At 47.3% G+C, this 12,609-nt stretch overlaps 1 protein-coding gene across 1 annotated transcript in view; it reads right to left on the reverse strand.

Annotated features, from left to right (window-relative positions):
* Positions 1-6,245: 6,245 nt before the first annotated feature.
* Positions 6,246-12,609, reverse strand: part of TPPP (tubulin polymerization promoting protein) — a 36,586-nt gene continuing 30,222 nt past the window's right edge. The window contains exons 3-4 of the mRNA XM_066243237.1: positions 11,341-11,494; positions 6,246-11,044 (exon numbers count right to left, since the gene is read on the reverse strand). Of these exons, the coding sequence (XP_066099334.1) occupies positions 10,850-11,044; positions 11,341-11,494 (349 nt within the window). The 3' untranslated portion in view covers positions 6,246-10,849. The remainder of the gene's footprint in view (positions 11,045-11,340; positions 11,495-12,609) is intronic.

Below are 12,609 nucleotides of genomic sequence, written 5' to 3' on the forward strand. Positions count from 1 at the left end.
GAAGCTTTTTAGTTTGATATAGTTCCATTTGCTTATCCTGTCTTTTATTTCACTTGCCCATGGAGATAAATTGGCAAATATATTGCTTTGAGAGATGTCGGAGAGCTTACTGCCTATGTTTTCTTCTAAGATGCTTATGGTTTTATGGCTTACATTTAAGTCTTTTATCCATTTTGAGTTTATTTTTGTGAGTGGTGTAAGTTGGTGGTCTAGTTTCATTTTTTTGCAGGTAGCTGTCCAATTTTCCCAACACCATTTGTTGAAGAGGCTGTCTTTACTCCAATGTATGCTCTTACCTCCTTTGTCAAATATCAGTTGTCCATAAAAGTGTGGGTTTATTTCTGGGTTCTCAGTTCTGTTCCATTGATCTATATGCCTGTTTTTATGCCAGTACCAGACTGTTTTCAGTACAATGGCCTTATAGTTTAACTTGATATCCGGAAGTGTGATACCTCCCACTTTATTCTTCCTTTTCAAGATTGCTGAGGCTATTCGTGTTCTCTTTTAAATTCGTGGTTCCATATAAATTTTTGGAATATGTGTTCTACATCTTTGAAGTAAGTCATTGGTATTTTAACTGGTATTGCATTGAATTTATAAATTGCTTTGGGTAATATAGACATTTTAATGATGTTTATTCTTCCTAACCATGAGCATGGTATATGCTTCCACTTGTTTGTATCTTCCCTGATTTCTTTTATCAATGTCTTATAATTTTCTGAGTACAAGTCTTTAATCTCCCTGGTTAAATTTATTTCTAGGTACTTTATTTTTTTGGTTGCAATGGTAAAGGAGGGATTGCTTTCTTAGTTTCTTTTTCTGACAGTTCATTGTTAGTGTATAAAAATGCCTCTGATTTCTGAGTATTAATTTTATATCCTGCCACCTTGCTGAATTCATTTATCAGGTCTAGTAGTTTTTTGACTGAGACTTTAGGGTTTTCTATATACAATATCATATCATCTGCAAATAATGATAGTTTTACTTCTTTACCAATTTGGATGCCTTCTATTTCTTTTTCTTGTCTGACTGGTGTGGTTAGGACTTCTAGAACTATGTTGAATAAGAGTGGTGAAAAGGGGCACCCCTGCCTTGTTCCTGATCTTAAGGGTATTGCTTTTAATTTTTGCCCATTGAGTATGATGTTGGCTGTGGGTTTGGGTTTGTCATAGATGGCCTTTATCATGTTGAGGTATGTTCCCTGTATTCCCACTTTGCAGAGTTTTGATCATGAATGCGTGCTGGATTTTATCAAATGCTTTTTCTGCATCTATCGAAATTATCATGTGGTTTTTCTCCTTCCTTTTGTTTATGTGGTGAATCACATTGATTGATTTGCGAATATTGTACCAGCCTTGCCTCCCAAGAATAAATCCCACTTGATCATGGTGTATGATTTTTTTCATATGTTGTTGGATCTGGTTTGCTAATATTTTGTTGAGGATTTTAGCATCTAAGTTCATCAGGGATATTGGCCTATAGTTTCCTTTCTTTGTGTTGTCTTTGCCTGGTTTTGGAATTAGAATTATACTCGCCTCATAAAAGAAGCTTGGAAGTCTTCCTTCCTCTTGAATTTTTTGAAATAGCTTGAGAAGGACAGGAGTTAGTTCTTCTTTGAATATTTGGTAGAATTCACTTGTGAAGCCATCAGGCCCAGGACTTTTCTGTTTTGGGAGTTTTTTCATAACTGTTTCAATCTCATTTGTTGTAATTGGTCTGTTTAGGTTTTCTGATTCTTCTAGATTAATTTTTGGAAGATTATATGTTTCAAGGAATTTGTCCATTTCATCTAGGTTGTCTAGTTTTTTGGTGTACAGTTCTTCATAGTATTTTCTTACAATATTTTGTATTTCTGTTGTGTCAGTTGTTATTTCTCCACTCTCATTTCTAATTTTATTTATTTGAGTCCTCTCTCTTTTTTTCTTGGTGAGTTTGGTTAAAGGTTCATCGATCTTGTTTACCTTTTCAAAGAACCAGCTCCTGGTTTCATTGATCCTCTGTATTGTTTCTTTAGCCTCTGGGTCATTTATTTCTGCTCTGATCTTTATTATTTCCTTCCTTCTATTACCTCTGGGCTTTACTTGTTGTTCTTTTTCTAGTTTTTTTAGATGCAGGGTCAAGTTGTTTATTTGAGCTTTTTCTAGCTTCTTGAAGTATGCCTATAATGCTATGAACTTCCCTCTCAGGACTGCTTTTGCTGTGTCCCATAAATTTTGAGTTGATGTATGCTCGTTATTGTTCGTTTCTAGGAATTTTTAAATTTCTTCTTTGATCTCATTGTTAACCCATTCATTATTTAATAACATGCTATTTAGTTTCCAAGTGTTTGAGTATTTTTCAGTTTTTCTGCTGTAGTTGATTTCTAGTTTCATGCCATTGTGATCAAAGAAAGTGCTTGATATGATTTCAATCTTCTTAAATTTGTTGAGAGCTCTTTTGTGCCCTAACATGTGGTCTATCTGGAGAATGTACCATGAGCACTTGAAAAGAATGTATATTCTGCTGCTTCAGGGTGAAAGGTTCTGAAGATATCTATTAAATCGTGTTGATCTAGTATGTCCTTTAAGTCTGCTGTTTCTTTAATTTTCTTTCTTGAGTATCTATCTAGTGATGTTAGTGGGGTATTGAAATCCCCTACTATTAGTATTGATGTTGATCTCACCCTTTAAATCCATGAAAGTCTGCTTTATATATTTAGGTGCTCCTATATTAGGTGTGTACATATTTATAACAGTTACATATTCCTGTTAGATTGCTCCCTTTATCATTATGTAGTGGCCTTCTTTATCTCTTACTATAGTCTTTGTTTTAAAGTACATTTTGTCGGAAATAAGTATTGCTACTCCAGCTTTTTATTCATTTCCATTTGCGTGAAATATTTTTTCCATCCATTTATCTTCAGTTTATGTGCATCTTTTGTTTTAGGTGTGTCTCTTGTAGACAACATATGTATGGGTCCTGTTTTCTTATCCACGCAGCTACCCTACGTCTTTTGATCAGATCATTTAATCCATTTACATTTAAAGTTATTATTGATATGTAGTTGTTTATTGCCATTTTATTCTTTAAAACTGTATTCCTCTTTTGCTATATTCTTTTTCTCCTTTGATCTGTTTACAACAGGCTCCTTAGCATCTCTTGCAGCCTTGGTTTGGTTGTAGTGAATTCCTTGAGTTTTTTTTTGTCTGGAAAGCTTTTTATTTCTCCTTCAATTTTAAACGATAGCCTTGCTGGATAAAGTAGTCTTGGTTGTAGGCTCTTGTTCTGCATTACTTTGAATATTTCTTGCCATTCCCTTCTGACCTCAAGTGTTTCTGTTGAGAAGTCGGAAGTCATTCTTTTGAGGGCTCCTTTGTAGGTGATGGTCTTTTTTTCTCTAGCAGCTTTTCATATTTTCTCTTTATCACTTGGCTTTGGTATTTTAATTATGTGTCTTGGTATAGATTTCTTTGGGTTTCTCTTTAATGGAGTTCTCTGTGCTTCTTGAACTTGTGAGACATTTTCCTGACTTAATTGAGGGAAGTTTTCAGCTATGTTATGTTTGAGTCTCTATCCCTTGTTCTTTCTCTTCTTCTTCAGGAACCCCCATGATGCAGATGTTATTTCTCTTCATGTTGTCACAGAGCTCTCTAAGAGTTTCCTCAGACGTTTTGAGTCTCTTTTCTTTTTTCTGCTCTGCTTCCGTGCCTTCATTTATCTTGTCCTGTAACTTGCTGATTCGATCTCAGCTTCATCCATCCTGCTTTTAATTCCTTCCATTGTGTTCTTCATTTCTGATCTTGTATTTGTCATTTCTGACTGATTCTTTTTTATTATTTCAATGTCCTTTTTTATATTTGCTATCTCTTTATTTAGGTGTTTGTAATGACCATCTATTGTTGTTCTCATATCTTTGAGCATCCTAACAATCGTTATTTTAAACTCTGCATCTGGTAATTTGGTTATATCTGACTCCTTCAGGTCCTTTTCTGGGGATTTCTCTTGATTCATTTGTGTTGCATTTCTCTGCCTTCTCATTTTGTCTGTGTAAAAAAAGATTTTGGCCACTGTAGTCCACTGGGTGTGGCCTCTGTGTTCCGTAGGTGTGGTCTGTCTGCAGGCCCGCCACACCCTCTGCTGTTGCTGCCTAGGGCGTTTGGGTATGGGCATTGCTGGTGCCTTCCCACTGGGGCTGTTGCTGTGGTTTCCACCTCTTCATCACTAGAGTGGCTGTGATAACTTGCTTGGGTGTACAAGCCTCGGTGGCCTTGGCCTTCGCCCCACCCCCACTGGTGGCATTATGCTTGGCCCTGAGGGCAGGGGTGAGCACTTTTGCTCAGCTGTGGGTCTCCACCTGATTCCGGGTTTCGCCTCACCCCTGCAGGAGGAGCCCGCTCGTGGGACAGCTGCAAGCCTTGGCTCCACAGGTTGGGCGGGACTGTGTGCCCATGCTCAGTAGCAGAATTCTGCCTGTTCTGTGCTTTTGGTTCCACCCCTGTGGGATAAGCCAGCTCCCAAGTCAGGCCACAAGCCTTGGTTTTGCAGGCGGGGCAAGGCTGTGCTTCTGCGTTCTTGCTCAAGGGCGGGTCTCCGCCACGTCCAGGGCTCCTGCCTCTCCCCCGCGGGCTGGATTACAGGCAGCCCGCAGCTGGGCTTGACCATTTTTGCATGTCTCCTCCTCCCCAGTTGGGCATGACTGAGCTCACACCTGGGCCTCAGTGGTGGCCCACCAGCTTCCGCCCTTGCCAACAGAACAGCGCTTCCATGTCCTGCCACTGCTGCCCTCTGGGGAGCCCTCAGCCATGTGGGTGGGGGCGCTGCAGCTCAGTCCCTAAGACTCACTACTGTAGTCCTGAAAGCTCCCTCCTTCTAAGCAACTCTGCCCTGAGTGCCTTGGGGGAGCTTGTGTGGCTGGTGTCCTCCTTCCCTTTGCTGGTATTGCTGTTTCCAGGGGAAATATCCACTTCAGATTTGGGGAGTGACTCCTCCCAGGGGTTAGGGTGGCTGTCCCTCAAAGTGTTTCTCCCTGTGCCTCCTAGATTACACTCTCTTCCTGCTACTCCAGTCGTCTCCTTTCCCCCCCGTCCCCGAGGCTCCAGGTGAGTGGTTGTGAGAGAGGTTTTCTGCACAGTCCCTTTAAAAAGGATCCTGGGGGGGAGAAAAAAAAGGATCCTGGGTCTGAGAAATCAGACTCTTTCTCACAAACAGTATCCTATCTTGTTTCCAGCTAAATACTGTCTATACGCCTCTTCTGGGCTCTGGGGCTATAGGCTGGGGCTTTGTTCCGGGGACTCAGGACCCTCCCCTCTCTGCTAAACTCACTTCGCGCCACGCGAGCCTCTCCCGGCTGCCGTTCTCTCCGGGGAGCTGGGTAGCCCTCTCCACGTTTCTGCTTTTCCTACCAGTCTCGGTTTGGCTTCTTCAGTGTTCCTTGCCTGAAGAGTCCTCTTAGTCCAAAGTTGGTTTTTCCAGATGATGGTTCTTAAAATTAGTTTGTAATCCACTTTGGTTCTTGGAAGTAGAAGTTAGTATGTCCGCCTACTCCATCGCCATCTTGTCTTCTCTGTTTATGTTTATTTAATCAGCCCTTCTGTCTGCCTCTGGTATTTCCCAGCAGATATGAGCATGTAGTTCCCCAAGCACCCTTTCTGGTTCACATGTGATGCTTTTCAGTCATTTTAATGAAATATTGGTAATCTCACAGAAAGTGTTTCTGTAGTCACTATGTATTTGTAGTTTACTACTTACTGACTTCACTTTCCTTCCTCACATCTCACACATTCCATCTACTATCACTTTCCCTCTGCATTTAAAATTACTATTCATGTTTCCTGGTGGGCATTCCCCTCTTATAGTCTAAAATGCCTTTATTTTATCTTTATTTTTGAAAATTATTCTCTGGGCTGAGATTTCAGGTTGGCAGTTATCTGGTGACAGTGTTTTTGTTGGGGATACTGTGTTGTTTGTAATGTAGTTTGTATCCCATCTGCCTGGATCTAGACCCCTTCCTGTCCAGGGCTGCACTAGAATGAAACCAGGCCTCGGACATAGCAGCTGGTCAGTCCGCCTTCTTAAGGGGTCGGGTCTGTGGTGGCCTGTCTAAATGGGGAAGTGAAAGGCTCTGTTGGGTGAGGGACAGGAGGCTCTCGGCTCTGGGAGCTACGGCTCTGCACTCCCTCCCCTGGCCCCTCCCAGGGCTTGTCCCATGTTAGATGTTGGTGCCCGTGTGACTGCTCATACAGATAGTGCACTTTGAGGATAAGAGATCCACAATTTAACACTTTATTTATCACTTTGACACACAATGTTAACAACAGCGAACACATAAGGAGCTATGTGCAGACAGACATGAGCTGTTTCCCTTAAGGTTTGTAGGCCAGGCCTTGACAGCGACCCAACAGGTGACTCTGAGCCTCACACTCCATGGGAGGGAAAGCAGGGTCCCTCCAGCCCCACAGACGTTCCTGCTGAGTGCAGCTTAGACTTTCTGAGTCAGAACACCCATGACATTGACATTACTGTACCCATCACTCTGGTAAAGTGATACACTCAGTACTCCCTAACATTAATAAGATGGTGTAAAAATATATTGCATGTATATATAAATTTATTTACCTTTCCTGAAAAAACTTAGTACAAACTAGTAGTATATGATCCCTTTCAAGTTTCTTTTAAGTTGTGCGGGTTTCCTTTGTTTGGCTTGGTTTGGTTTTTCAAAAGTCTAAAGGGAGAGAGAGAGAGTTAACTAAAGTATCTCCAAGCACAGTGACCACTGCCCACCCCACCCCCCACCCTGGCCACGGTTTCTACATGCCCACAGACAACGGCCAGGCCCCTGGACCACCAGATTTCACAAAATGTCTGGTGGTAAATCAGTGTGAGGAAACTATTCAGGGTCAGTATTTTAAGGACATTTTAACTTATTGATAATTTCACATTATAGCTAAATTGTCGACCTATACTGTATTGAACAGGTGACAACAGGGTATCCCCATGTGGCACGTGCAGCAGGACAGGAAAGTAGCCAGCTTATGTATAAATACCCAGGATGAAATAAGCCCAAATGGGTCCTTGAGGGGCTCCCCCATGAAGGGCTGGATGGTGAATATTTTAGGCTCCATGGGCCATGGCATCTGTGTCAACTCCCACCGCCAATGTCACTGCGCAGCCACGGACAGTACCTAAGCTCACAGGCTTGGCCTCTTCCACTAGAACTTTCTTCACGGAAACAGGTGCTTGTACTGGCCCAGGGTGTCGGGTGGGTGAGCCTCTGCCTGCTGCCGCTGTCTCTTTGTCCCCTCAGGGGCTCAGACAGCCTGGGGCTCTCAGCCACGGGGGTGTGGGCAAGCAGCACAGGCAGCGAGCGATGCCAGTGGAATGCTTCTGTGGATGGGTCAGCATGTTATAATTTCCACCTGTCTCAAAACTCGAGCCCAAGAATACTAAAGGTGTAAAAATACTCCAGTATAAATATATATCTTGCTATAATATTTTAAAATTATGTAATTTGAACTTCAGTTTTGATAATGCTAACTCTGCTCCTGATGACTGCCTAGTTGCATTAAATAGAAATAAATAAGTATTCTGGTATGATCAGTGTTCTCAAACACACTCCTACTATTCTCTCCTGATGTTCAGACACCGTCAGCACTGTCCTCCCCTCGGGCACGTCCTGTCTCCCGGGTGTCCTCCCCTCGGGCGCGTCCTGTCTCCCGGGTGTCCTCCGCTCAGAGCGTGTTCTATCTCCTGGGGTGCCTGCTATACAGTTCATTTGTTCACAGATAGACATTTAATTTGTATTTAACCATGGTTAGTAGAAGCTGACTGGCATTGCATAAAAACATGCAGCACAGACACACACTCTGCTTATGTGTTCACAATGGTCAGAGCCTGATGGAGGAACATGCACGTGTGAATGTTTTGTGCAGTGAAGTTGGAGTCCAGGCTCTAAAGTGTGTTCAGAGGCGACACACAGATGCACTAATGCATTTACCTGATCATTTTAAATGGACAGAAGGGTCACTACTAATCCTCATGACTTAATTTTACCCCTTCTTCCTCCTCTGACATGGGAAGGTAGGTTTTTTGATGCTATACTTTGAAGATTGATGCATCCTGGCATGTGCGCACGCACACACACACACCTGACAAAGCCTGGGGATACAGGGAGACCACAGCCTGGGGATACAGGGAGACCACAGTGCCTGTGTGGTCAGCAGGACCTCAGTGCTGTAGACCAGGCTCCCGGCCCTGGCATATGGGGGCATCAGGCCTGGGGCATGGGGTTCCCCTTCGAACTTGCCTGGGCTAGGATAGGCAGGGCCACCAAGGGCAGCAGCTGTGTATGTGCACTTGATTTCATTCATTAAACCAAAGAGAAGCTGCTGCTATCAGGATTAGCAGAGCGTTTTGAAATTTCCCTTAGAGGTGGACCAATAGTTTCTTAATGAAGTTGCTGACCTCCACCAGCCTGAGGTGGATGGCATTAGTGCTCCAAAGGCCGAGACCTGCCTCACGGGTAGATGGGGGCTTCAGTTCTGGGGTGGGCGTCGTGGGAGAAAGCTGCTAGCTGAGCGTGCTGTGGCAGGGTCCCCGGGGACCTCATGCTGTACTCATGCTGTTTCCTTTGCTTAGACCCTACTTTCCCACTGTGCTCCTGCAGCCTGGACCTCAGCTGTGCTTGGAACCTTTGTGTGGAGGTCGTTCTTGGCTGAAGACAATGCTCTGGGACAGGAGGCCACATCCTGGTGTCGTTCACCTCTCTCCAGGGTCCGGCAGGCAAGCTAGGGCTTAGAAGGGCCTGCGTTCATGGCAGACCCAGGTGACATCTCTATGGACTGTGACCTGCAGACCCTGTTCCTCTGCCCTCACCAGCATGCGTGCTGTAGTGGTCGAGGTCCTGCTGGTTCCCGGGTCTGATGATGGGGACTGGGCTGCTCATGGGCAGGAGAAGCCGCCTCAGAGCAGGAGACCCACAGCCTCTGGTAGTGGGCCTTGCCTCCAGACCCAGGGAGCAGCCCTGTTCTGTGACCGCTGATGAAAACCTCACCACCGCTTGGGACACTTTGCATGTTCAGGGTGTCACATGCGTTTCCCACAGGTTACTTTTGTCTTTGGGTTTCCCACAGACATCCAGCTGGGTGGGAGGAGAGAGGCACAGGGTGGGGGTTTGATGCTCTGCCTGCCTTTGCCCCAGCCCTTGGTCCTCTGTTTCCCATTGTGGAGTGGTCTAGCCTACCAGCTTAGAACCTTTCAAGACAATAGTGAGATTAGCCCTAAAAGTGACCCCTGGAGCCTGCATTCTATCATCTCCTGGGTTCTAATGCCACACACTGAGTTCCCAGAACCTCAGAACGAAGCTGCCTGTGGAGGCCACCTCCATCCGTGAGTCCAGGCCGCCCTGGGTGGTGAGAGGAGGCCCGTGTGCGAGAGGCCGCATCAGCTGGGAGAGCCGGCCCCAAGCCAGTGGGGTGCCACGCAGTGCTTGTCCCGAGCCAGCGGTGTGCCATGCAGTGCTTATCTGTGCTTCGGCTGCCTTGTCAGACCGGGCTGTGTGTCGGGAAGAGGTGTGTCTGCAGAGCAGACAGTCGCTGTAGCAGCTGGGCCCCAGGAAGCATTTTCCTGGGGCTGCCCTGGGCTTTTCCCAGGACCAGCTCTGGGGCCATATGGCCTGCAGTGATGCAAATGGCAGTGTCGCTCTGTGGTCACCGTGAAAACTCCCTCAACCCCAGCAAATGCTGTGGGCCTTGGAGGGGGCCCTCCCTGGCCTGGTTTGGTTGTGTGGTTTCCGGCACTCAGGTTGGGAGAGTCCAGAGAGGTGGAAATTAACTGCGGAGGATGGAGCCACAGAGATTTATGCTGAACTGTGAACAGAGAGGGAGTAGCCACGTTGACTCACAGCCTCAAGGCCCCGTTTCAGGGTGGGGACAGGCAGGAGATGCCCCATCACACACCTGCCTTGGGGCCAGCAGGGTCTTGAGATCTGGAGACGCAGGGACAGCAGGGAGAGAGAGTCACAGAAACAAGATATTCTGAATCTTCCCTGACCCGTTGTGAGAATAAACAGTTTCTTCTTGTTTCTTCTTTTCTTTAAAGAGCAACATAAAATGACTCATCCTTAGTTCCCATTTTAAAAACTTCTAACTTCACACTTCCGATCACTTTCCTTTGGTCTCCTGAGGAGCACTTTCATTGGCTCACCTTCCTTTGCACACCAGCCTTTGCGTTCATGACCACCCTTAGCACAGACCTGGTCCATAGGCATGTGTGTGTGGGTGTATGTGTGTATGCATGAGCATGTGTAAGCATATGTGTCCGTGAGTGAATGCACAAGTTTGTGTGTAAGAGCACGTGTGTGCGTGTGCAAGCATGCACTGGTGTGTCGCATACCTGCATGGAACCCCCGCAGATGCCACTGTGTCCTGCTCAAGGTTCTCTTCATCTCACTAGTGCCGCTGGTTAGTGCATCAGTGCATATTGCCCTCATGGCTCCTGGGAGGGGTCTGCTGGTCAGGAGGTCAGCATCACCTCTGACGGAGTCTGTCCCACCCACTCCTTTAAAACACCTATTTCGCTTGCAAACCAGGTGGCCTATGTGGTCTGGATCCAGGAGACACTTTGGAAATGACCATTTGTTGACTTCCCAACATGGGACAAGGCAGGTGCATTAGAGAAAGGTCAGTGAGTTCGGAGACCACAGCTGGGGTAGGAGAGGAGTGCACCAGGGCCCTAGGCAGGAGGGAGGCCTGGAGGTCACCCACAGCCACCCTGCCCTGGCATCAGAGTTCTGCCCCAGTGAGCCCAGGAATGTAAAGAAGTGTGAGGTGATATGGGGCCAGTAACTGAGGAAGGCCCTGTCCCCGGGGACTGGCTACTTGCCCCCCTGCACCTTCTGGTCGTAGGTACCCGCGTGCTTATAGCCTGACACGTAGCCCGACTCATCCACCAGGTCCACACGGCCGGCTTTGCCCTTGCCCCTGCCCGACGGGTCGAAGCGCTCCTTGTGGGAGCCTGTGAACTTGGTTGTGTCTGTGAGCCGTGACACAGTGGGCGAGGAGATGGCTTTCTGCAGGAAAGCAAGAAGAGGGGTTACTACAGCCAAACCACAGGAAGAGGAATGGATGTGTCATGGGGGCCAGAGGGGAGATTCTCACCAAAGGGGCTGAGCCCGTGCACAAGGGACACTAAAGACTCCTGAATCCACTCTCAGCTCTGGACTTGGGGAGGTAACCTGGGTCAGCCTACACCTGGGGGATTAAGGCTCCCACCCCCTTTTTAGGACACTGCCACCTGTTCCCTAGACCTCATGGGCTCCACCTCCCAAGGGGCCCACCTACCCTTGGCTTCTCAAGTGCCACTCACCGTCACCCCCGAGATGATGGGGGCCTTGCCCTCTATGAGCCTGTGCACCTCCCGCACAGCCTCCTCGCTGCTCTTGTCCTTGAATCTCTTCTTGGAGAGCTCCTCCAGTGCCTCCTTGAACTGCTCGAACGTGATGGTCCGGCAGGACTTCCCTCTGCGGGAGAGAGTACTCAGGGGCACTGGCCACCTGCCTCATGGGGCTGGGGTGCAGGGACCTGATGACACTGGGGGACTCTAGCCTTACCTGGGGACCCACTGACCTCGGGGGGCCCTCGCCCTGCCTAGGAACTCACTGATATTAGGGGACTCCAGCCCTGCCCGGAGACCTCTCACTCTGCCTCTTTCCCACACCAGAAAGCAAGTCTAACGTTAAAACACAGAACATGCCTCTCCCCATGCAGTGTTTACACCCACAGTCAGTTGCCATCGGCAACAGTAGCAAATATAAATTGTCTTGGAAAAAAGCTTAAAGGAAGCACATCCTTTACGAACAACTGGACATTCAAACAAAGCCGTTGTCTGGTTCTAAATGGAGCATGTGTGTGGCCTCCACTCAGGGAAGGACGTTTGAAGAAAAGTTAGGGTGAGAAGACTGTTGGATCCAAATCACAGGCAAGAGAACTTGGTCCTGCCTGACTAGGCAGTGGTGCAGTGGATAGAGCATTGGACTGGGATAGGGAGGACCCAGGTTCGAAACCCCAAGGTTGCTGGCTTGAGCAGGAGCTCACCAGCTTGAGTGTGGGGTTGCTGGCTTGAGCATGGGATCATAGACACGACCCCATGGCCACTGGCTTGAGCCCAAGTTCGCTGGCTTGAGCAAGGGGTCACTCGCTCTGTTGTAGCCCCCTGGTCAAGGCACATATGAGAAAGCAATCATTGAACAACTAAGAAGACTAAGGAGCTGTAATGAAGAATTGATATTTCTCATCTCTCTCCCTTCCTGCCTGTCTGTCCCTGTCTGTCCCTCTGACTCTGTCACAAAAAAATAACAAAACTTGGTCCTGCCTGGAGCACCGCAGATGGTCTATGTCCCGGTAACCACATTGGGACAAGAGGGGGCACCTCCCCAGGATACCCAGCAAAGTGGGACCAGGGCCGACACATTAGGCCCACCACCTGGGACCCCACGGCACCCTGCCAAGAAGCCGCACGGGTCTGACCAGTGCCGGTCCACATGAGCAGCGCGGTGGGCCACAGGGCCGGGCAGCGGGCTGCGTGTAGCGCCACTGATCCATCCCATGACAGCACAGGGTTCCCCCCAGGGAGGTC

This window comes from Saccopteryx bilineata, chromosome 1 (assembly GCF_036850765.1).
Source record: "Saccopteryx bilineata isolate mSacBil1 chromosome 1, mSacBil1_pri_phased_curated, whole genome shotgun sequence".
NCBI classification, from domain to species: domain Eukaryota; kingdom Metazoa; phylum Chordata; class Mammalia; order Chiroptera; family Emballonuridae; genus Saccopteryx; species Saccopteryx bilineata.